The following is a 26,879-nucleotide window of genomic DNA, read 5'->3' as shown; positions in this document are numbered from 1 at the left end:
TGCGATAAATTTAAAACACTTACATGTGTATTCATTATAGTAATGTTTTTACTATGCCTGCAGAATGTTTTTTATGCATGTAAATTGAAATGAAATATTATAGAGAATAATGCACTTAAAAATAATTAAAATATAACTTAATCGACTAGCAAATTATAAAAGAATAACTAGAATAGTTTTACCTCGCTTATAAGTGACGGAAAATAAATTGAGATTTTCAATATTTGCAATCCAAGTAAATTGTGCCACTGGTTTCCCCAACTGAAAATATTGTACTTTTTAACTAAAAATGTATACAGTTTGAATTTAACGCATCAAATTTTGAAACAAAAAAGAATAGTTTGATTTGTTAAAAAATAGAAGCTTCAATCGGCATATGATAAAAAAAATTACTTACTAAATTCATACATATTACTTAGTAATTGAAAAATTAGATATTAAAAAATGCGGAATTAGATATTAAAACAATTATTGAGTTAAGTTTCGAATAAATATTTGAATACATTCTTTTAGATCGAAAAGTTACGATGTGTTGAAATGTTAAAAAATCCTGACACCACTTCGGATGTGAAATGTCCAACGTAGACATCGGGGTGTATTTTTTGATTAAAATAACTCGCATTTGCGATACATTAAAAGAGCGATGAAAACCTCCCAAGGTTAGCCTGACGGCAAGGTGATTCTAACCCATGATCCGTCAACCACTGAGAATATTTTACGTCAGATCTGCAGTAGATGTGAACTAAGAACAGAATTCGTATATACCAGCTGGGGTTCGAACTTCATTCGCCACATTTTCCCTTATACTTATCACTTTTCGCTATGTTCATGAATTTGGTGTGAGAGAAAAAGATTTTTTTGCAGTTAAACTTCCTTTGGAGGCCAGAGAGGAGGTATTTCAAAACAGAAATATTTGAAACAAAGTGGAAAGTTTGACCCCACGTACCTCCTTAAATTGTAGCTTAAATCATAAATAATTGCTTTTTCAATTTTGTTCGTCAATTGAAACCCTATTTTTTAGATATTCCAACTTTTAGTCTCCCTTTTTATCCTCAAAGCAGCCTCAAACAATAAAAAAATATTTCTCAAGAATATAGGCAGTAGTATTATTTAGTAATAATATTTTATTTTATAACCGTCGTTGAACAGCCGACCCAATTTCATGGGTTTACGACTACTTACGTTCAACTCCGTAGCCTTGTAATTTTGAACCAATCCAGAAGACAAGGAAACTCCTAGATCAGTACCCCCAGAGGTCTTGATTTGTTGTGGGAACATGGAGGACTTTGAGACTCGACAGATTTAACGTGCATCAGTCACCATTTACAACACGGGGAGTATTCGGCCGGCCAGGATCGAACCCACGACCTCTTGGATATGGGCCCAGCGCCCTTAGGATCTCAGGAAATTAAAGGAAGGATTATTTTGCCAGGCACCTTTCAACTCTCTTCATGAATCTTTTCTTCTCGCCCACTTGTTTTAATTATTTGGGGAGGAAAGGGGTCTAGAGTTATTTCCCTTACACATTTTTTTTTATTTTTTTTTGGGGGGGGGGAAATATACATTATGACATGTTTTATTCTGAGCAATCGGACACCAAGTATTAAATAATACTGAAAACAGAAAAAAATGCACCCATTTTTTATACTGAAATCGCCGGCAAACTCAAGAATTTTGTTTTAAGTTTATTTAAAGTTTGGTCTTCTAATCTGCTTTTTAAAATTTAAATTTTTCCCAGCACTCACGATTGCGCGACTTCTACACTGAAATAAAAGTAGTCAAAACTACCAGAATAGGGTAAATTTTATGGGTGCACCTGATGGTGCACCTGAAAGCTCCAAAATTTTTAACGAACCATTTTGATAATAATTGATAAAATTAACAATAAAATATGGTTTTATAATAAAGGATAAAATTTGGTAAATGAGATAAATTTTAGTAATTTTATCATGATACATTACGCAAAAACTATTTATTCGGTTACATTTACTTTTCATCTTTAAATTTTTTACTGAATGTGTGGAAGTAGAGCTATAATTCTTAAAACCAGAATTTCTGGTAAGCAGTTACGAAAAATTAGAAAAATAAATGATTTGAATGCATTATATTTCGCTTTATTATACAGACTTTAATGTTTTTTTCCAGAAATGTCATTGCAATGCACTAAGAGGATTTTACCAAAACTGTATAATAAAATTACCGTATAATAAATCACCGAATAATAAATCTATTACTTTAAAACTTGGTAATTAGGTACTTGCAACTAATCATATGTGGTACAACTTTAGAGCTTGTGTTCATTATCACACTGAATCAACTTTCGAATTAGATTTAATGGGATACCTGTAAGTGACATCACATGAGTGTGTCGAACCTAATTGGCCGACCAACGCGTGTCATTGCCTGCAGGTATCCGATTGGTCTGAGTATTTGCTTAAATTCATTTAAAATTTGAATGTTGATAAATATGTTTTACTTTTGGTCAAAAAATTTTTTTTCTTTTAAAGTCTAAAAGAATTAAGATTTTTTTTTTTGAATTAAAATAATTTTTTTATTTCTTTTAGTTAGTATAGTTTTCAAAAGAGCATATTTGACTCCTTAGGAAAAATTTCTTGAATTTATTAATAGGATTTTTATGGCTCTTATCATACATTCAAGACGTTATATCTTTTTTTCCCCTTCAAGTTTTAGTTGTAAAAAGAATTAAATTGTAAAACATTGTTGTATTGTTTAAAAAAAAAAAGTATTCGTATTTAACAATGCAGAGAGGTTTTGCGTTACGTTTACACTACGTTCGGTAACGCTTACCTTAATTTCCACTCACAAGAAATAGCGTCGGAATGCAAATTTTTACGAAAGTATTTTAAAAATGGAGATCAAAAACGATCAAATCCTTCCTTCAAATACATAATCATTCAAATGAAATACATAGACAAAAATATCGAAAATTGATAAATATAGGGGAAGGGCAATCCCAGAAAATAAGAGTCATCTAGAAGTTTACGAGGTTATTTTATGTAAGACATAAGGAATGCTGTCAAACTCTTTTTTTTTTTTTTTAATTTTGTCAGCGTAATGTTATTAAGGTACAACGAATGTTGCAATTACAAGAAATGTTCAAGTTTACAAGGTAAATTATCTGGTTTCGATCATATTATAATTCCAATTTTGCTCTCAACTCAGCAGATATTCTCCAGAATCTGAAAAATCTTTTTATTTAAATTATTGTAACTTATTTGTTTAGTTATTCTTTTAAACCCATGCCTTAATGTGTAGGCTTTATCATTTTATTTTAAAACCATTTTGAAATTTATGTGTCAAAAAGATTTTTCTTCTCCATTCCACCTTTTTGAATTCTTCCTCCTTCTAAATTCGATTCACACTGCACAAGCGTCTAACTGAGAGGCTGGAGATGGTTAACTATACTCAAGTAGTATGACTGAGAGCGGGAAAGCTCGGCGGAAGTGCTACCTTTTTCAAGTGAAAGCGTACAAAATTTGCACGCATTTCTTATAGCATGGATTCCAAAGCACCATACACATTGCGATTCTCCAAGCACGTAGGGCATTTCAGAGCATTGATGCTTGCATGTAAATCCGTTTCTTAAAACTAAAAATTATTAAAGTTTTATTTACGAGGATTCATAATTAATTTTTTATTAATCAAATTACAGTCACTCACCTTTTTGCTTTGTTCTGTAAGTCTGTCAACATCACTTTGCAAACAGGAAATAGCATGTTGGGCAACTTGCTCAAAAGTGAACATAGAGAAAAGGCCTGTATTTATAATGACGTGTCATTATATTTAAATATGTAACAAAGATATACTTAAATTAACTATGTATCTAAATATACCGAGGCCACTTAAGTCTACACTCATTAACTTTCCAATACTATTGCTTAAAAAAAAGTATAGTAACGCTGACTACAAGATGAGACCGTTTACAGCGAAAACAGGAGGATAGCTGCGAAGTTGAAGTTCTTTCGAATACGGAATAAGGGGATACGGAGTAAGAGAATTATTAGGCAAAGTCTTGGAACATAATCGTTTTATAACTACTAGTGAGCATTTATGGAAAAAAAATGAAAACAAATGAAACACGTGTTTTTCTTTCCTTTGCCATCTCATACATTTTATAATGACAACATGAATTTAGGAAGAATAAAATAACTATACATAGTTCCCTTAAAAATCTTTCTATTTTCAATTTTAAAGCTTTTCTTTAATATTGGACTATGAAAATAAAGTATCTTGTGATGGTTCGCTGCAACAAAGGTATGCTTATTTCGAGTAAATCCACTTTTGTGTTTGAGTTTGAAAATGTAAAATATTGCCTGAATAAATTTATTCATGCGGTTAAGATCACCAAAAAGGATAGGGTATACTTTGACAGACTAAAGGGAAAAAAGATAACGTGAATAAAGCACAAATGAAAATACAGGAACCGACATACTACAGTTTCGGTTCTAAAAACCTTTCTCATTGTCTTAACATACTTTTACTTAAGATACTTTTATTTTCTATTTTAAAGCTTCTCTTTAGCATTGTTCTGTGAAACTAGAGTATTTTGTGATGGTTCGCTGTAATAACGGTATGCTTATTTCTAGTAAATACACTCTTGTGTTTGAAAATGTAAAATATTGCCTGAACAAATTTATTCAAAAGGTTAAGATCTCCAAAAAAGATAGATATACTCTGAGCTGTGCAGATTAAAGCAAAAAAAAATAAATAAATAAAAATGACGTGAATAAAGCACAAATGAAAATACAGAAATGGACATCAAAAATTTTCTAGTTGCTCTGGAAAGTAAGAATGCCACTCTTCTACAATGAATATCATCTTCATTTACATATTCAGAGAAAATAATAGACTTTCCAAGTTGGGTCTTTTCATTTGTATTATACCTAATTTCACTAATGCCAAGAATGTTAATTTTAAAACAGTAGAAAACAGAAAAATATGTCCATTATTAATGTACATGCACCTACTAATGATAGTAATGATAAAGAGAAACAAGCGTTCTACTAAGTTCCACAAGATACTAAAGATAGTATTAATTCAAAAGACACATTGATGGTTACTTGCGAACTGAATTCTAAAGTTGGATCAGAGAACTGCGGAATTGAATTTACAATTGGAACTCATGAACTTGGAAGGATGAAGGAAAATGGGGAGCTTTTATCCATTTTTGCATGACTAACAATTTATGTATAGCAGAAACAATGTTTCAACACAAAAGTTCCATAAGGCTACTTGGATGTCTCCCGATAAAAAGGCAAGAAAACTAAATGACCACATCACTATAGATAAAAAATGGAAGAGGTCTTCATTAAATGTTCGTGCAAGAGAGGTTTCTGACCATTTATTGGTCATTGGAAAAGTAAGAATTAAGTTGAGTAACATGAAGAAAGGGAGATATCGAACAAGAGATTTAATGTCGATAGCAATTAAAGACCACGAATCTAAACTGACTTTGAGAAATCGCTTCTCGGCTTTAAATCACTTGAAAAGGCATGGTGGAAAGAAATGAAGAATGGGAAGAAATTAAAAATATCTATAGAAAGTGCGGATGAGATTTTTGGAAAGAAGAAATTTGATGATAGAAAGTGGATAACTGAAAAGACCATCAACTTAGTTTTTGAAAGACGTGAAATTAGACAAAACGTGATCAGGAAAGAACTTGGTAATATAAAATTAAAACGTTTGGAGGATAATAGAAAAAATAAAGAATGTAAGATAAGTGCAGGATAAGATAAAAGGATGTGCTGGCCTCGTCAGCTAAAGAACTAGTTAGATTTATAACATCATATACAAAATTAGAGACGAGTGATTGAGTGGATAATAAGGAACTAACAAGGTTTAAAAAGTACTACAAAAGAAGACCAAAAAGTGGATTGATCAATTCAAGGAAACTTAAAACAAACCATATCCTGATATTTCGGGGAAAATATTCCAGAAGAAGCACCCGTACAATTAAACATAGAGACAGGTACAACAACCCAGCTTGGGTGCAGCAAGCAATGAAATAGCTTAAATGTAGGAAAGCTACTGGCAGTGATAACCTACCTGGGGACTTTTTCAATGAAAGTTCAAAAACTGCAATTAAAGCTTTAACCTGCTTTATAAAATAATGAAGAGAGAAGAGTGGCCGGGTCAAGACCTGATGATAAAACTACCAAAAAAAGGTGATTTGACGATTTGTGACAACTGGAGAGGAATCACTTTGTTAAATGTATGTAGCAAAATTTTGGCTAGAATAGTGAAATTCACGAGAGGGCGAGGAGAGGGAAATTGACGAAAAGAGGGAAATTTACGAAAGCCAGCAACCAGAGAAAGCAGGTTTCAGAGAACATGAGCAGACCACATTGCGACATTAAGGATTATAGTCGAACAATCTGTTGAAAGAGAATCAACACTATATTTACGTTTCATTGATTTTGAAAAGGCTTTTGACAGTTTACACAGAAGAACACTCTTGGAGCTGTTGAAGCACTATGGAATTCCCGAATATTTTCTAAACACATTATCAGAAATACATATATACAATTGCACTATACGAGCTATGCATGCCGGACAACTATCAGAATCTTTCGACGTTGATTCCGACGGCAGGGTTGTATACTTTCTCCAACAATCTTTTCAAATGGTATTGGCTAGATTATGAAAAGAGAATCAACTAAAAAAAAGTGTGTCAGATGGAACCTAGCAGAATATATTTCTGATTTTGATTTTGTAGACGACTAATGTGTACTGACTAACATTAATCATAAGCATAAATTTTGAAAATTAATCCGAAAAAATTAAATGACATATTTTTAGAAAATAATAAACTAGAGGAGATAAGCAATTTTAGGGTTTGATTTTTGTGAAGTTAAATATCTATGGATTAAATTTGTTTGTAAGGTTATAATCTCCAAAAAAGATAGAGTATACTTTGAGCTATGTAGAACTAATGCAAAAAAAAATTAAAAAAAAACCAAAAAAAAAAAAAANAAAAAAAAAAAAAAAAAAAAAAAAAAAAAAAAAAAAAAAAAAAAAAAAACGTGAATAAAGCACAAATGAAAATATAGAAACGAACATCAAATAATGGTATAGAAATAAAGAGACAAACACGTGAAAAGTTATTCAACCAATAGCAATAGAGGGACAAGTTTGAACGAGATAATAAAAATGGGAGATAAGAAATAAGTGTGAGGGAATTTTGTGGGTACTCCAGGATGCAACAGTTTAAATTGGAATCGACCTTCATATATTGGGAAACGTACTGATATTAGAAAGAGAATTAATTATAACATTGAAATTTTTCAGAATAAAGAATGACTCTCAAGAAGCAAGCTCGGTAACTGAAGAGAATTTTTTTTTGTTGGTATTAGTAGAAGGAAACACAAACTTATGATTATAACTGAACTATGTAGAGCAATGGAAGATAGGTAAAAGACTTGGTTTCAGTATATTTTTCATGTTGAGTATTGAGTATGGTAAAGTGCGGCGTGCTCTCTGCTTTCGCTTATAGCACTGCGTTTCAATAGGTAAGGCTTAATTTAGCCTAACAAGATTTATTTGAGCTCTGAGGCTCTTCTTCAAATTGTCAACACTGACAATTCCGAAACGTGCGAAGGTCAACACAATGACATGTCACCTTCACTTGATTTTTTTCATGTTCTTTAAGTTGAAGTTGAAGAAGGAATTTTGTTTGTACAATATATGCAAGACAGGCCGGGATAGCCTGGTCGGTAGGGCGCTGGGCCCATATCCAAGAGGTCGTGGGTTCGATCCTCGCCGGCCGAAGACTCCCCGTGTAGTAAATGGTGACTGATGCACGTTAAATCTGTCGAGTCTCAAAGTCCTCCATGTTCCCACAACAAATCAATACCTCTGGGGGTACTGATCCAGAAGTTTCTTTGTCTTCTGGATTGGTTCAAAATTACAAGGCTACGGAGTTGAACGTAAGTAGTCGTAAACTCATGAAATTGGGTCGGCTGTTCAACGACGGTTATAAAATAAAATATATGCAAGACCACATTTGATAAATTCTCCTGCTGACCCGATTTAAAATCTGTCCCAGCTGTTTACTCCATATTCCTTCTTGAAATAGTTAATTCTTGTAAGTATAGTTTTTGACAAGCTCTAGACTTTTGGAGAAAAGTTGATTTTACTGTTTTCAGACAGTAGGTATGACTTGTTAAAATTGATATTCCATTAAAATTCTTATAAATATTACCCTTTTTCAAATCATTTATTTTACCGATTAATATGACAAACTATTTTTAGAACGTGGTATGTAAAAGTTGAATTTCTTAATGAATGCTTGCACTTAATCTCTACTTGAAGGGATTATTTGAATATTTAACCTTCATCATGTGGTCTGTACAACATATATTCTTACCGTAGGCTTATAAGCAGGTCTACTTAAGAATACTAACATCGTGTCTACGAAGAAAAGCTATGTTATGTTTCGTTTAGCCATATCGTTTGATTTTCTTATTTGCTTATTGTAAATTTTTTAGTTATAGTGTTGTAATTTTTTTGGTTGCTTATAGCAGATTTTTAATTATAATATTTTCATTCATTATAGTATTTTCGTCGGATACTTTTCAGTTATAGTGTTTTAGAATTTTTTACCTTTCATATCCATGTTGCCAACATCACAATACCGCACTACCGCTCCTTCTTTATCATAACACATAAAGCCTGAAGGATAATATTCATTTAAAATCTAAAATACAGAATAATTTTTCAGTATAATTAAATGTGTTGAGACTGAAAAAACTCATTTATTTCTATGTATTGAACAGGAAAAATGCATTAGGATTACATAAAAAAAATTTTTTTTTTTTTTTACCTGTTTAGTTACTTATTTTTTGACTAGTCGGACTTGGAATTACTTTCTAGTGGTTTTACAAAAAAATAGTTTGAGTTATTTCCGGTGTTTTGAAATTACAACAAGATATAAATTGGGTTCTTGACAGTTACCCAGTACTAGGGCAGATATTCATTTCCCGAACCCGGCAGACGAAATTTGCTACCCAATACCCGCTTCTCGGACTCAGTTTTTTATTTCAAGATCCTGTAAAGGGAAGCCGGACCCGATTATTTTCATTGGGTTTCTAGTGCCTGGTAACAATTATACATGTTCGTCACTACGATATTAACTTTTTCACTCGATAAGAAGATAACGAGGTCTTCTGAGGGGCTCTTTTTGCCACTGGGGGAGGGAAGTAGGAAAGGTAATCACTAAGGCCCGGATTTTGATGACATTTGCATTTTTTGCATTTTCGGACATTTTTTGTCCTTTAGAGCATTTTTTGAGATTTATAGGGCATTTTCTTTAAATTTTGGAGCGTATTTTGCATTTTAAAGCATTTTTTAAATTTTTAGTTAATTTTTTTCTAATTTTTATTATTTTTTATAATTTTTTATTATTACACTGGCTTTCAAACAATGAAGAAAATCTCTAGGATATTAAAACGTGAAGTAACATCTTTTCAAATTGAGGAAGAATTGTCAGTAAGTGTGACCGTCCTTTTCAAGTACGCACCAATAACATCAGTAGACATTGAAAGAAGCTTCTCCTGGTATAAAAATTTGCTTTCAGACAAGAGATACGCTCGTTTACATTTCAAAATATTAAAAAAAATTTAATAATCCACTGTAATTCTGATATTTAGTAATATTATGAGATGGAAGTTGTTATATTCATTTAAGTTTCTATACAAAATGAAAATGTTTTGGAGTCAATATATTTTCCTTTTTTTTTTTTTTTTAGGGTATAAAACATATTTTTCAAACTTTAATGAACGTAGAACAAGTATTGCATTGCTTTATATTTTTTGAAACGACTCATAATAATTTTAAAGAGTAAAACATTGTTTTAGTTCAATATTTTTACTTCTATTTAAGTCATGTCATAAGGCATTTTTAGCGCAATTTTCGCATTTTAAGGGCATTTTCTGCAGTTTTTAAAGGCATTTTTTTGCACTTTTTAAGGGCATTAATTGAGATTTTTTAGGTCATCAAAATCCGGGCTCTAGTAATCACTGATCATGATCCCTTTGACGCTGATGACGGGAGTGAAATTTGCTTCCTACTCCTGATTTTCTAAATTTTAGAACACCGCAATTAGGGTTAAGGGAGGACCTCCAAAGGTGGTTTCCCGCGCTTTCACGAAACTCGAAAAGAGACGGAAAATCTTTTTCGCTTGTTGCATTAAATTCAGCATTAAAAAAATATCATATTTGACCTACCAATTTTTTACTACCGGACCTGCCGATTTCTTATACCCGGGTTTCAGTAATTTATGCACGTTTCTGCATTCTGTCAAAATGAAACCAAAAATAGTATAAAGAATCTTAATTTAGAAATAACAATTTATTATCTCATTGCAGAATAAAATGCTCTCTGGAGATCTGTCATGTCTCTAATAATGAAGGTGAAAAATGGCATGAGAAACAACATAATAATATAGGAAAATTTGTAATAAAATAATGTCAAAGATAAACATACGTGTTACTTACTGCAAGTGGCTCATAGTCTTTAAGAACAAACTTGTCTATTTTATATTTCTCCCTGAGAAGCATATGCTATAAGATTTAAAAATATAATTTGCATTATAAAATTATTCACTGTAAAAGTATTTTCTTGTAAACAAAATAACGTGCACACAAGAAACAAATGAGACAATGAAAAAAATCGGATAAATATGACAACTAAAGCTGACATCTTCAGGGGGTACATAAAAGCAAGGTTTTGCTTTTATGACTTCCGGAGCTGGTACCCCCTGAAGACGGCAGCTTTGGTTGTCATATTTATTCGATTTTTTTCATTGTCTCATTTATTTCAATTCCTTTTGGATTCACTGCTGCTAAGCGCGTTTTTCCGTTGGAAGTATTATTATTTTTAATTGCTTTAATATTTTGAACTCTTTACTTAAAATGTGCACATAGGAAATTTATGTGTAGGGAAATAGAAACATAACTTCAATCGTGGCGATTTATTTTCTATTGCAAATGAAAAGTATAGTGAGAATATAGTCTCTCACCATTCTACTGTAGTATAGTGAGAGAAATCATTAAATGTGATTCAATTATGCAATAAAAATCTATAATAATAAAATAAAGAGTTTGTCTATTTGATTCTCTTATAACTCCAGAACCGCTAATTCAATCATCTTAAAATTCGAATAAAGAATAAAAGGGGTTATTTTATCTAAAATCAAGAAATTCGCTCGAAAATTCCATTTAGATAGTTCAGGACATTTAAAAAATGAGATTTTCTCACTAATATAAATGAAACTACGAAAGATTTTAAATATAGATTCAGTGATGCTTGTTTATAGCTCTCATTAATGCATTAATCAAACATGGAATTTTTGCGTGTTCTTAGATATTCAATCATTTCTTATTCGTTATATCAGATGGTCTCAATGATCAACGTGAGTGAGGTAGCATAGTCGGGCTATGTCATCAAATGAGTATTCCTTAAGAAATACGGAACCACATGTTTACTTAAATTGTTTAAAAAAAAAACTAAAAAAACTAATGAATCAATAGTACTGAATCTTTTAAGTGGAAGGTCAAACATCGTCAGGTCAATAATGTTTAGTTAATTTTGGTATAAGATATTAATTCGAAGTTGATATAAAGTTGAATTTCCTTTGAAACAGCATATGAAATCGTTGTTAGAAAATACTGAGTAAGACTTTTGGAGTTAAAAACAACTTTAAGAAAGGATTCTATTTTTTCCCCACTGAATATAAATCAATTATAATGAACTTTCTTTCCGAGAATATCATCGATCATGCTCTATTTGTAGGAAAACACATTTTATCTATCACATAGAGCAGTAATACGTTCCGATAAGGCTACAAGCAAAGTATGGATTATATTTGATGCAGACTAAAAGGTGGCCAAGTTTAAATGAATGTTTACACACCAGTCTTAATTTCATACCCAACTTATTTAGCCTTTTGATAAAATCCAGAAAGGAAAAAAACCCAATTGCTTTCGTAGCAGATATTAAAATTGCCTCTTTGATGATTGAAATTATTCAAGTGAAAGAGGCTTGGCAAGATTTTTTGGGGATGATGACCAGGATATTTAGATTTGGAAAAAAAACGAAGTTAGATGTGTTTCGAATGTGCAGAGTTTTATTAGGAGTGAAGTCGGGCCACGGGCCCTTTCCTACTTGCAGCTAAGATATAAAAAAAATTATCTGAAGAAAGTATGGACCTTGGAAAATAGAGAAGTAACTCACCTGAAAATACTCAAGAATTTTAAGTATTTTCTTGAGTATTTTCAGTAACTCACCTGAAAATACTCAAGAATACTCAAGAATCAAGAATTTCTTAATTCAAGAGTTTGAATTAAGTTTATGTATCTGGAAGTATACTGGGCACTAACTTGATAACTTCTAAGGTCTCAGGAGTTGAATGGAATGAGAAAACTTATGCATTTTACAATGATTTTAAAAAACATTTCTTTTCAAAGGAAAGGAATCTAAAAGATGCTTGTTATAAGCAGCAGGTCGATTATTTGAACCAATAGATTTTGTTAGTCCATACACTATTCGAGTTCAACGTTTGATACAAGAAATTAGGTGCTAAGGTTTGGACTGGAACGAATTTACGAACTCTTCCTTGATTTTATAATGTAAAACAATGAGGACAAACAATAATGAATCATTTTCGGTTTATGCTGTTTTTCAATTATTCTCTCATAATTTGCCTAGTTTTACTCTATTCAACATGATCCCTTCTGTACATTGTGTGACCTTGTCTCACCAGTCTAGGTGCTCTGCTCTTCCTCAGAAATCTATTTGGGAGCGCTACTGGACTGCTCGCTCTTATTTATAGATTTATTGTTATCTTTTTGATGTTCAATTTTCTTTTAATGTGCCATTGGATATTTAAAAAAAAAAACATTTCAGATTTATTTATTAAATTTTTTTACAGACGGGATTTGTAAAAAATATAATAAACAAATCTGATTCTTTGCTGATCAGATTATCTTATCTAATTCTTTATAAATCTGAAATTTGATTCTTTATTTATTATTTTTTACACAAAACTTTTCATAGAAAGATTAAGTTAATAATAAGAAAAAATAATAAATAACAATATTTTGCTCTTACCTTTCGAATCAGAGCTTCAGCATTTGTAATGTTGAAATCTCGAGCTAGAAATGAAAGCATGAAATTAAACAACTAAAGTAATCAAAAAATATTCGGTTTTAGTATTCTACTAATTTAAGAATAAGAATAATATTTAAGGATTGTTCAATAATTCTTTAATTCCTTTCAATAATTCCCTATATTATTAAATTTGTGAGTATCTTACAACAATAATAACTACTACAAGAAAAAGCAAACGTGCTCTTTAAATTCAAATTTTTAAAAGGAAAATAGATGCGTTATTAGAAATTTTGAAGTTTGGGGAACCATAACTTCAACTTTAAAAGTTGCTTAGGGAAACCGCATCATCGTAGTTTATAACGATATTGTGATTCAATTTGAACGGGAACTCATTGCAATTTAACTCTTTTTTTAAAATGACGAAAAATTGCACCGTGTTATGGTTCAATATTCTCGTATTAAGGTTCGATGTTGTAGCAAAAAATATTTATGTTATTAGTGCGCATGCGATCTACTCAGTTTCTCGATAGCTTTGTCTACCTGTTAACTCATTTGTTGACAAAAAGTAAAGAAAACCACAACTGATTTACAAGAGCGGTGTTGAAAAAGTGGATAGAGCTTTCAGCTCCCAATGAGGTCAGTTGGGTTCGAATCCCTGGTCGATACAAATTTAGCACTCGACTCGCACCGACCGCAGTGCTGACGTAAAATATCTTCAATGATAGACGGATCATGGGTTAGAGTCATCTTGCCTCCAGGCTAACCATTGGTGTTTTCGTGGTTTTCCTAACCCATCATCATATCTGACTAGACAGCCCAGGGTGGGCCAGTGCCTTCCTTTGAATTCGAATCCACTTCTCTCTACTTTTGACACTTGTTTGCCAGTTTTTCTCCTTTAGAGTAAGGAAATCAGTCACAACTAAATCCAGCCATCTCAGCCTGGGTCTACCTCTTTTCCTGTTCGTTAGGGGTTTGTGTAATAGGATTTTCTTTAAATTTGAGTCATCATTCCTTCTGAAAATGTGAGCTGCCCAGTTCATTCGATTTATTTTCATGAATTTCACAATATCTGGCTCTCTGTAGATTTCATACAGTTCAGTTCCTAACCCAAGCTGGGGTTAAATTTCCATCGAAAAGTCCTCCACGACGGTAAATTTCACCTAATATTTGATCCAGGGGGTACCCTTGTCTTCTAGATTGGGTCCAAAACTAAAAGGCTACGGAGTTCAGCATTGACAGTCGTTAACACAAAATTGGGTCGACTGTTCAACGACGGTGATAGATTAAAATAAAATTGATTTACAAACATAATTTTGAAAATAATAATTAGTTCCTTAACGCTAGATAGCCTAAGGAGGTCATTTTGACTGCTTTTAATTTCAATTAGAAAAAAAATTATGTATATAATCACACAATTTTTTAGAATTTTGTACAACATATTATTATTTTATTGTTAATATTTACTAATAACTTGTTATATAACTGTAAATAATATGAAAAATATTTAAAATTAATTTTAAACAAATTTCTTTACACATTATTTATTTATTTACAATCATTTTGACTGCTTTTTGGGCAATATAGGTACATGCTAAGTTTCAGTCTTCCTAGTGTTAAGGATATTAATACTATTATTGCATAAATACACCATTAAGATTACATAAAAAAAATTAAATTTATATTATAATACACAAATTATAAATAAATCTTACATAAATAGTGAATAATATAAGTGATAACGGAAATTAATTTAAAAAATATGATGATCAATTGAAAAACAATTATAAAAGTTAGATTTTATAATTTGAATTTCGATCTGCTCCCCATATAATAATATTAATATATACTTGTTTAACTGAAACCCTGAATGTCTTGTATTTTTCAGTGATTCTAAATGAATCCTTAAATCTCATTTTCCCTAGAAGTTTTAAATCTCATTTTTATCAAGAAATTTAAAATCAAATTAGGTAAATTTTAGAAGAACAAAACATTAAATAAAAACGCAATTTTTTTTAAAAAAAAAAAACAACCCAATAATAGGAATAATGCGTCAACATCAGCCTGCTTTAATGTTGCCCCGGGCATTCATCAGATTTTGGGAAAACAATTCAATTGAAGATTTGGAGGAAAAGAAAAAAAAATGTCCGGTGTCAATATCAACCTGCTTCAATTTCACTTAACAAACAATTTAATTTACTCTTTGATGCAAAATTTTTATTAACCATAATTTCATAATCTTTTTATTTTTCGTATAAATTTAGATCAAAATAAGTGAAAAATATTATACTTAGAATTTTAATAATTTATGGTTATCAAATTCAATCAAGAGACACCGGTGCCTTTTGCTGCGTTTAAGGTAAAATCATAAAAACACAGTTAACTTTCAAACAATAAATTTTCAAATTTTCACTTATTTGCAACTATTTATATCTAAGAGAAATAGTTCCTTACCATTGAAATTTCCTTAATTTTCAAATTCAGTTATTGATAAATAATTGAATATAAATGGGAAAAAAAAGTTCAAACTTCTTTTTTTGGGATTTTATCTTTCAATACAAATATAATTCTGATATTCTAAAAGATTTTTTTAAAAAAAATATTAGACTGTTTTTTAGAATTAAAAATACCAAGAAATATTTTTACTTGTTATTAGAGGTCCCTACCTCGGTCAAAAGGTTAAAGCATGGGGGGGGGGGGCGAAAAAAAAATATTAAAAATGTCCAGAATAATGCTTCGACGTTGACTTCCTTCAAAATTTCTTTCATCCTACTTACGGAAAACAATTCAATTAAGGCAAAATGGTAAAACAATTATTCTGCCCTTTTCTTAATTCTTGTTTTGTAATTGTTTATTATGATTAATTTGCTTGCCTTGTTTTTTTTTTTCTTTTTTTTCAGATTGTAAAAGGGAGGAGCGTAGTGTATGGATGATAATAAGTGATACCATTTTATACCGACAGATGGCGGTCGGTGATGTGTAATCACGTTGAATATGAATTGATATTAAAACACCAAAGATAGTATGAATCTGATTGATACCAGTCGATCATTCGGTGGTTTTCCCAATTTGTTTGATGTGTTATTTGTAATAAAAGTGTTGTTATAATATATGTTTAATGAATAACACAAGTAATTGACATAAGCCCGCAATCCCCATATAAGCGGAAAAACTCTACAATATATATATATATATATATATATATATACTTTTAAGAAAATGGAATATTTTTCTGAATGACATACCTTTTAAAAATCTATAGTACAGAGATTTATCTTCAAGTAGTGCTGGTGTTAATTCGTGTTCAATTCTTCTCCTTAACTGGAAAATAATTTGATATTTTACTCAACTTGTTTATTATCAATTGACTGAAAATTAAGTTATCATCTCGTAACATATATTTTCAAAAATATTTTTTTTCAAACAATATATAAATTAGAAGTTTTAAGTAAAAATTTAAGTGCGAAAAACGTTTAAGGGTAATCAAAATGTGATATTTTTAGGAAGGTAGGATATAAAGGTTCAAAATATTTTTTTAATGGTTTTTATTTTTTTCTCGCTTTATTTCTAACTTTTTTAACAGCTAAATCCTTTAATTTTGAATTTTTTTTTACATACAGTTGGGCCCCAACTTAGCGAATATTCATTTACGGTATCTTTATTTTTCGATAAGATGGATTTTTCACTTTTAGATTTAAATTGAAGCATGTGAGGTAGGGATAGCCAGGTTGGTAGGGCGCTAGGCCCATGTCCGACAATTCGTGGGTTCGAACCCTGCCTACCGAAGACTCCCCGTGTAGTAAAGTGACTGATGCAACGTTAAATCTGTCGAGTCGCAAAAGTCCTCCATATTCCCATAACAAATCAATACCTTTGGGGGTATTAATTCAGGAGTTTCTGTGTATTCAGAATTGGTTTAAAATTACAAGGCTGCGGAGTTGAACATTAGTAAACGTAAACCCAAAAATTGGGTCGGCTGTTCAACTACGGCTATAAAAATAAAATACATAATTAACCGTTTTCGTTAGTATTGCATGTGCATGCTCTTCAATATACTAATTAAGAACGATATTACAAACTTAGGTTATTAATTGTTCTCTTTTGTTCGACTATGAGGGTAAAGTTTCTTTTAATAAAAATTAACATGACTATGGAATAAAAAGGAATAAGCTCTATCGTTAAATAAATTCTTATTTGCGTAAATAACCCTTCCCGTTTATCAGACCATTACGAGAACAATTGCAACTTGTATTAGCATCAAACACAAGGCAAAAATAAAGAGAAATTTGAGATCTTTAGTTGGTCTAAATTTCCATTGGCGATAATTTCTGTTAGTAGCGATCTGTTTAAAAAAAAAAATTGGAACTTGGAATGTTTGGAGCTTTGGAATTTCATGGGATATCGAGCTCCTATAGAGATTTGATAACTTTAGTTTGCCGGGAAATGGTCGGAATTCCAAGCTGATAATATGACGAGATATTGAAACTTACATCGAAGTTTTTGCTACAAAATTCTACCGTTACAGACACGAAAAAGATTATGAAGAAGCGTTGTAAAAAACTAGCAAAATCAGGAAGTATGCATACAGAAGCTTGTACTTTGCTGTTTAGCGTGATAAGACGAAATGAACAAATAAATTTTAAATGTTTTGGCAAAAAAAATAAAAATGTGATGAAAAATCATCTAAAAAAAACAATAATATAATTTAATAGTTGGCTGTTTTAAACCTATCCTAATACGTTTATTATTTTAAAGATCAAGAAAAATTATGAACAAGCATTTTCGGAAAAGATTACGATTGTGTTTGATGAACGAAACGGGAAAGTCTTGCGCGATGAAGAAGTGATTGACTTTTACACAATAATGATTAACGAAACGTAAAACATTTGTCATAGATAGCTGAGGGTCTGAAATGGCATTTAATTAAATTGGAATAAACTGGTTTTAAAGTTTATGGGTCGGATACCTGCAAGCGAAACGACGCGTGAGTAAATCCTGGCATTTGCTTATGTCACGATTCAGCAGCAAATCAGGTTTAACACATGCGTGTGACGTAACTTATAAGTGTTATCTGATCCGTAAATCTGATCCGAAAATTGATTAAAAAACCTAGCGTATTAGTTGTAACATGCCAGAAATAAGAAAGTACAGCCATTTCATTGGTATCTTCTTGTCTAGTTTTAAGTACCCAATTAGGTATTACGCATTTCCTTTTTTTCTTGCTTACAAGCTACGAATTGATATAATCTACTAATCCCGAACATTGTTTTTAATTGTTCGCGTATTTTCTGGAGTGCATGTTAGCAGAGTTGGCCAAAAATGTAATCGATTACATTTTTTGATTACAGTAATCAATTACTTGTAATCATGATTACAATTTTCAAATATTTTGATTACAGCTGTAATCATGATTACAATATTGATTACAGTAATCAATTACTTGTAATCGTGATTACAAAGTTTGATTACAGCTGTAATCATGATTACATAGTCGATTACAGTAATCAATTACTTGTAATCATGATTACAATTTTCAAAAAATTTTGATTACAGCTGTAATCATGATTACAATTTTGATTACAGTAATCAATTACTTGTAATCATGATTCCAAGTAATTGCGATTACAAGTAATCACAACAAAAACGATTACAAGTAATTATGATTACAAGTAATCAAAATATATGATTACATGTAATTTGATTACATGTAATTTGATTACATGTAATTATGATTACATGTAATCTAATTACACGATTACAAGACTATTGTATTCTTATAAATGATTATATTTTACAGTAGATAGTAGAATGTATTTTATAATGATACATTTTGCACGTATTAACATGTACTGCATTTTGTACGTATTTGTATACGTACAAATGAATGTAACTGAAATGTATGTACATATGATTTTATCTAGTGCATATGTTCAGACATTTTAGTATCACACACATGTACATACACTTATATTGTAGGTATAAAATATATGTACGTATGTATATAGATAATAATTACGTATGTATGTGCAAACAATGTAGGCATGTACATTTATACACAATGAATATATGCATTTTATGCAAATATTTGTGTATGTAAAATGTATATCTATGTTCATGTACGCATGTATATACAAGTACTTGTGTTTGTACGAACATACATACATTGTCTGTACAATGTATGTCCCATGCATGTATGTGCAATTTATTTATGAACAGTACAATATATGTATGCATGTACAATATAGGTATATCTGTAGGATGTACAATATATGTATGTATACATGTACATGATATGCATGTCCAGTGTATTTATGTACATGTACATAATATGTTCATGCTCAATGTAAGTATCCAAATATGCATAATACATTTGTGAACTATTGTACGTACATTGGGCGTATTTATATTTCACATATATTCATACATGCATTCGACATGCATAACGTACGTACATACACACATTTGAGATGCATATATTGTACAGATGTATATACATATAGCGTACAGATGTATATACATATAGCGTACAGATGTATATTCATATAATGTACATATGATGAAATGAACATATAATGTTCATATAATGTACATATGTGTGTACATATACAGTACGTATGTGCATAAATATATTGGGCATAATTCTTTCGTACAAATTTTACATGTGTACATGCATGCTATCCCTATCTATGCATATGGTGCAATGTATATATGTACAATGAATGTATCCACACATGTACAATACACGTATGTTCCATGTATGCATATCCATATGTACTATATATGCACGTACAATACATGAATGTATGTACATACATTGTACATGCGTACATACATTACACGTATACATATGTACATTACATTTATGTCTAAATATGTGTACAATGCAATAAATAAAATGCATGTAAGTTAACTTTTAATGACTCAAGCAAGTTAAATGACAAAATCAAACGATATTTAAATTTAGTTTTCAGCTTTAATTGTTCTATATCATTTTGAAATTCTCTGAATAAAAAATTATTTTCAGGTATTTTCATGAAATGTTTGACAATACAGATTTATTTTTTTTATAACATAATGCATGATTCATAGAAATTTTTTAAATGGTAAGAAAAACGGTAAATTTTATGTGTGGAATTAATATTTAGAAATTCCAAATAAAATTATCGTTTGCTTTCTAAAAAATATGAGGTCGAGTTTCATATACCTTAGAATAATTTTAAAACAAATTTTAATAACTTTACTCATATAAATTTTTTTAATGTATGCACAATGTATGTGTATATTGTAATTACATATATTTAAATGTACGCACGTATTTGTACATTACTTGTAATTATGTACATGTATACGTTGTATGCACATGCATACATTGTGCATATAACTATTTTTTTGTACATCCATGCATTACATGCGCATAAGTATTAACAAAGTATGTAGTTATACAAGTACATACGTAAGTTGTACATAAGTACATACTTTGCGTGCACATATATCGATGTACATATAAATATGCATGTATACATGTACGCATTTTATTTACGCAACTATGTGCATATATTGTACCTTTAAATAACATTTTTACATATTGTACGCAAATACGTACAATTTTATATACAAACGTACATTGTATATACGTGCTATTATCGTAAATTTATACAATATATGCACTTAAGTACATAAAAGCATGCAAACGCATAAACATTATTTTCATATACGTTCATACATACATTGTCTATGTATACAAAGATACAAAACATTGCCTTTTTGTACAAACTAACATACATGCGTACATGTATCATAAATGCATAATTATATGTACTAAGCATATGCGCATTGCATTAAGTATATTACAATATAATTATGAATATTGTACGTACAAACAACGTTTGTGCATACATTGTATGTATAGGAATCGCAAATTGTACGTTCATGCGTGCGTACATTCTATGTACATAAAAATATGTAAACACATGAATACTTACATAAAAAATTTGACTATAGTATACAATCGTAATAACTTGTAATCGTATAGTTTGATTACAAGTAATCACAATTACATGTAATCAAATTACATGTAATCATGATTACATGTAATCATATATTTTGATTACTTGTAATCATAATTACTTGTAATCGTTTTTGTTGTGATTACTTGTAATCGCAATTACTTGTAATCATGATTACAAGTAATTGATTACTGTAATCAAAATTGTAATCATGATTACAGCTGTAATCAAAATTTTTTGAAAGTTGTAATCACGATTACAAGTAATTGATTACTTGTAATCGTGATTACAAGTAATTGATTACTGTAATCAAAATTGTAATCATGATTACAGCTGTAATCAAAATTTTTTGAAAGTTGTAATCACGATTACAAGTAATTGATTACTTGTAATCGTGATTACAAGTAATTGATTACATAGCTGTAATTATCTGTAATCAATTACAGTTGTAATCGATTACTGTAATCAACGGCCAACTCTGCATGTTAGTAATCTTGGCGTTTTAATTTTATGCCAAGAGAAAGGAATTTCTGAATTTATTCGCCAGCTATTTCTTGAAGTGGACTAAGACCTACGTCTTACTCCAAAATCTGTCGAAAATTGTAACTTAGTATCTAGATTTACTGAAATCTGACAAAAAATTGGCAAAATAAATTATTATTAGATACTTATGGTTACGTAAGACTAAACTGGCATCTTTTGGTGTTGAAATAATTTATTTCAAAATTGTTACTTAGAATCAACCTTTCTTTCACTTAACTCATCATTTACGAAGTAACAAGCGTTTTATCAGCAGTCCGATTTTTTTGAATCATCAATTTTGTTCAAATAACACTTAGGATTATCGTACATATTCCTAAGTTTTTATACATAGTAAAAAATCATGCTTTTTAGCTTTACCTTTTCTATAGCCTTTCTTTCATCCTCTGTTACGTCTTCAATTTCAATCATTGCTGAGAATCCTGGTTCCTGAAAAATTAAATATTAACACTAAATAATAGTAAGAAATCACATACGATTTCCATGAATACCATTCAGTAAATTTAATAAATTGTAAATATTCAAGAAGTTTCTCTTATATGAATCAGCATAAGAACCTACACGGTGAGAAAAAAAAATTATATTACTCTCTACAACTTTTGTGCAAAATGATCGGATTTCTTTCTCTTAATAAAAATATCTTTTTTGAATGGATATGGTTTTTAAGCAACAAAATATGTGATGCTAACTGCAAACAGAAAAATATCATTCCAATAGTTCAGTTAGAAGCGCGCATGGGTATTTGGCCGCCTTAAAGTTACTTTTGTTAGCATTACTTGTAGTAACCTTTATTGTTGCATCGGATTTTTTTTTCTACACAATCATAAAATTTTTTTATCCAAACAAAATGCAAAATAAAATGTTCTTTTATAAACGCTATAAAGGCTGAAACTTAGTATATACCTATATTGCCCAAAAACAGTCAAAATGACTGTATTGTAAAACAATAAATAATGTGTAAAGAAACTTGTTTAAAATTAATTTTTAATATTTTGTATATTATTTACAGTTATATAACAAGTTATTAGTAAATATTGACAATAAAAAATTATATGTTGTACAAAATTCTAAGAAATTGTCTCATTATTGTTTTTCTAATTGAAATTAAAAGCAGTCAAAATGACTTCTTTGGGCAATCTAGTGTTAACAAATATTTTTTTCGAACTAAAAGCATTAATTTTTTAAATTTTTAATACTGAAACTATAAATACTGTTGATGGAGGAAGAAAATAAGAGTGCTGCGTCTTTTTTATTTTCTGTAAATTTATATGAAGTTTTTATGATTACCAAAATGGACCATGCGATTCAAGAAAACTGAAATATCTCATCTTGTCTGTTTCTTTTCTGGTAAATAATAAAAAAATAAAAACATTCCCACCACAATCATTATACTTTATCGTTTCTTCAAAATATGAATACTAGTTCTGTCAAACAACTGAATAGTTTTATTTTTCTTTTTAAACACAACAATTTGTATTTTTAAAACCACATAAGAAGAACCGAAACAAGATGAACTTAAGCCTGAACTTAAAAACTGCTTTAATATTCTTGAATTTTCCAATTTTTTTCTCCTTCAAATTTAGAATTTTATAAACATTCTAATCATGACTATCTCTACTGTAACCAATGTTTAAGATAGTTTTTCCGAGGTTAATAAGTTAATACGAGGTAACAAAAAAGTATCATCAACTGTACCTGTGTTTTTTCTCTTGTTTAAAAAGTTGAAAAAGTACATCTGCCATTATGAGCTAAATATCTTACACCTGAATATACATTTCTGTGAAATCTCTATGGCGACAAATTTTGTTTACAGACTTTCTTACAACATATCGTCATGTTTGAAAGAACAGAATTACAGAGATTAGATCACATGGAATACGCACGATTTTGAGAGGAAATAAAGGTCAATTGAGAATTATAAACAGCTGAGTGATTGAAGATTAAGTGAATTTGAGAAAATGAACTTTATTACAATTAGAAAAAAAAAGTGTATAACTTTCCTTTACTTGTTATCCACAAAGGTACCAAATGGTCAAATGATCAATCTATCTAAAGGTACCAAATGGTCAATCTATTATTTAAAAAAAAAAAAAAGAATATTTGATAGAATCTTTTTGTAACAAATAGTTCATTTACTGTTAAGAAGCGAGTTAGTCCGCACATTTAATTTTTTTTGTTATGATATCGATGAATATCGTTGATCATATTTGATTTAATGAATTTTCATAGACATGTTACTTTTATGTTATAACTACAACAGCTGTAGTAAAATCAAGAAAACATTATCGTCAAGCTTTAAAACAAAAACTTTTTTTATTTGATTTTTTCATCCTTTCTGGCAACATGAAGCAGCCTAGATGATTCGTTTAATTTTAGTACTTTTGGGATATCAGGTTCTTTAAAATTTCCATAACTTTTTGGGGTAAAATGTCTTTGCCAAAGGTTATAAAGGAAACGAAGGATATGAAAATAAAAATATGACCACCGAAGCCGACGTCTTCAGGGGGTACCGACCTCGGTAGCCATAAAACAAAACCATTTCTAATTGAGGGAGAAGCAAATGCCTAAATTAACTCCCTCGGTACCCCGATGGTTTTGTATAGAAGTCCAGGAAAAAACATGAAATACAAATAACAAATTAAGAAAAGAAACTCAAACAAAATCATCAGAAAAATAAAAACTCACTTAGTCACAGGTCAAACAGCGATTTCACAAGCAAGTCGAATGAAAAGAAAACACTAAAAACTAAAGAAAACAACGCCCTCTATTACAATGCGCAGATGGAGAATAAAATGAAAGAAGTCAAGAAAAGAAATACGTAAGAATTAAAAATATTTGTGTTTTCTTTCAGTTTTGCCAAAGGTCATTTTCTTTGGCATCGCTACGAATGATTTTGCGAACTTTTCTTTCAAAAACTGCTTTTTTTCACTATTCATTTTTATCTAAAGGCTAGGTTCTATTCAGCTACAAATAATAGAATTTTTTAAAAAATGGTAGTTAATTTAATTTAAAAAAAATTGAATTGTGGAATAAAACTATTTTTTATCATAGAGAAGAACTCCAATACTTTTATCATCATTTATACAAACATTCAAGGTAAAGCAACTCACTAAATTACAAATTAGTATTCGTGTACAGCCTGAAATACTTAAGCCGTAAACTCATGAATTTAAATACAGTAGGATAGGCAGTACTACTTCATTTAAACACAGAGAAAAAATTCATTTTATTTATTTTATTTTATTATTTTTACAGTAAGTATTTAGAATAAGGAAAATCTATCGATATAGGATATTTGATTTTTGAGATATCAAAACATCATACGTTCCTAATTAATATGCAGCCAATAGTTTTCAAATTGCAGTTTTTTTTTTACAACTTACAAGAGTTTGAATTGGAAAAATTCTGTTTTACAATATGCATATGCACATACAAGAGTATATATATTATTGTTAATTATTGTGTACGCTATAAATTTTTTATTTATCATCGATGTGTGTTATAACCACCTCAATTTTATAAAATTACGCATAAACAAAGTGTTAATAAAACGTAAACAAATAATTTAAGAAAAAAAATCAAAACTCTTTCACGCGGAACTTTTTAACTATCAACAATTAAAAGAAACCTAATGATAAGTGTATTGTTCAAATCAGTTAACTTTAAAACCTAATTGGTATTGTTTTCTTTAACTTTGTACAACTATTATAAATGACTATTATATATAAACTATTAACTTTTATAAATGACATCAATACTCTGAAAAATTATGAAAGATAAATTCCACATTTGGTTTCGCACGTCATCCGTCCCCTTAAACCTTTAACAAAAACCAGAAAACTATTAAAGTTGGATTTCCTTTGTTTTGTCTACAAAAACTGTAAAATGCTTAAAAATCGCTTCTTTTTTTTTTTTTACGCATTTTTGATTACACAAATAGGTTTCTGAACCAGGGCTCGAAAAACAGCCCGTCCGCCCGTCCTCGACGGTCAAAAATTCTCCGCGGACAACGAATTTCTTGAATCCGACGTCCGCGCGGACGTCCATTTTCCCGTTAATGTTCGTCATACATTTTCAATTTTTGTTATCTTACAAGAGTATTGTAAGTTACAAGGCAGAAAAATGACCCACAATACAGCAACATACTGCGCATATATTGATGTTTTCTCTGTCTGGGAGTACTGCAGCGGTTGAAAGGGGCTTTGCAGCAATAAACTTACAAAAAAACACAATACGTACTGGTCTTAAACAAGAAGCTTTAAAAGCAATTATGAACATCTACCTAAATGGAAAACCCCTTTCAGATTTCTGTTCAGAAACCTCTGTAAATCATTGGCTTGATTGTGGAACTGGCAAACGTCATATTTGATTCATTTAAAAAACGCAGTACCCTCGGATAACTTGACATTCCAGATAACTTGACCCTTGTCATTTAAATTATTTCATAAAAGAAATACTAGGTTACTATTAGTAACCTAGTATTTCTTTTATTACTGTATAATGTAATCCTAGTAACGACTAATTCATTGTGCAATTTATATAAATGTTTGTAATAAATAGGAGAAAATTATATTTTTATTTATTTAAAAGCGACGGGTTATTTTCAACGGAGGACGGGTGCATTGTTGGACAAGTCGTCCTCGGGGACGGGTAAATTTTCTGAGTTTTTTCGAGCCCTGTTCTGAACTATTAAATTTTTCAATGCTATAGCTGCCAACTAGCATGGTCATTGGGGAAGTTACTTCGCAGCAGACAAGTTTGCATCTTGGTTTTTAAATAATTTAATAATCTAAAAAGTGAAAATTGAAGCATTCAGTATTTTTAAAAGAATGTCCACTGACACCAAACTTCCACGGCAACGGCGGCGGCAACTTTCAAATCTTAAATATGCACTCCCATTTTTTTTATATATTTCAGATTCGTATTTCTAGGAAAGAGTAAATCTATTTGACTTATTGATTGATGAATTTTGCTTCATAAATGGTACTGTAACTGAGGTAATTAATATAGGGTACAGACTGTTCAAAATGGGGAATATCGAGACCTTTCAGATTAAGAACATAAAAATAAATATGTTTCAATTCAAAACATGAATTAAATCTCTAGAATTGAAATTTTTTTAATAGTGTTTTTATTCATAACACGATTTCCTCTTTAACGCTATATTTTCCATTTTATTAATAGCAGTTTTTCTTTTCAAACTGTTTA

At 30.2% G+C, this 26,879-nt stretch overlaps 1 protein-coding gene across 1 annotated transcript in view; it reads right to left on the bottom strand.

The window, feature by feature from the left end:
* Positions 1 to 23,455, bottom strand: part of LOC107451860 (SEC14-like protein 2) — a 36,299-nt gene extending 12,844 nt beyond the window's left edge. Inside the window, exons 1-8 of the mRNA XM_016068091.3 lie at positions 23,367 to 23,455; positions 22,032 to 22,100; positions 16,371 to 16,446; positions 13,129 to 13,172; positions 10,515 to 10,580; positions 8,623 to 8,716; positions 3,682 to 3,776; positions 183 to 261 (exon numbers count right to left, since the gene is read on the bottom strand). Of these exons, the coding sequence (XP_015923577.1) occupies positions 183 to 261; positions 3,682 to 3,776; positions 8,623 to 8,716; positions 10,515 to 10,580; positions 13,129 to 13,172; positions 16,371 to 16,446; positions 22,032 to 22,082 (505 nt within the window). The 5' untranslated portion in view covers positions 22,083 to 22,100; positions 23,367 to 23,455. The remainder of the gene's footprint in view (positions 1 to 182; positions 262 to 3,681; positions 3,777 to 8,622; positions 8,717 to 10,514; positions 10,581 to 13,128; positions 13,173 to 16,370; positions 16,447 to 22,031; positions 22,101 to 23,366) is intronic.
* Positions 23,456 to 26,879: the final 3,424 nt, after the last annotated feature.

This window comes from Parasteatoda tepidariorum, chromosome 7 (assembly GCF_043381705.1).
Source record: "Parasteatoda tepidariorum isolate YZ-2023 chromosome 7, CAS_Ptep_4.0, whole genome shotgun sequence".
In the NCBI taxonomy this organism is placed as follows: domain Eukaryota; kingdom Metazoa; phylum Arthropoda; class Arachnida; order Araneae; family Theridiidae; genus Parasteatoda; species Parasteatoda tepidariorum.
The sequence above is the reverse complement of the archived record's forward strand: the minus strand, read 5'-3'. Positions and strand labels throughout refer to the sequence as shown.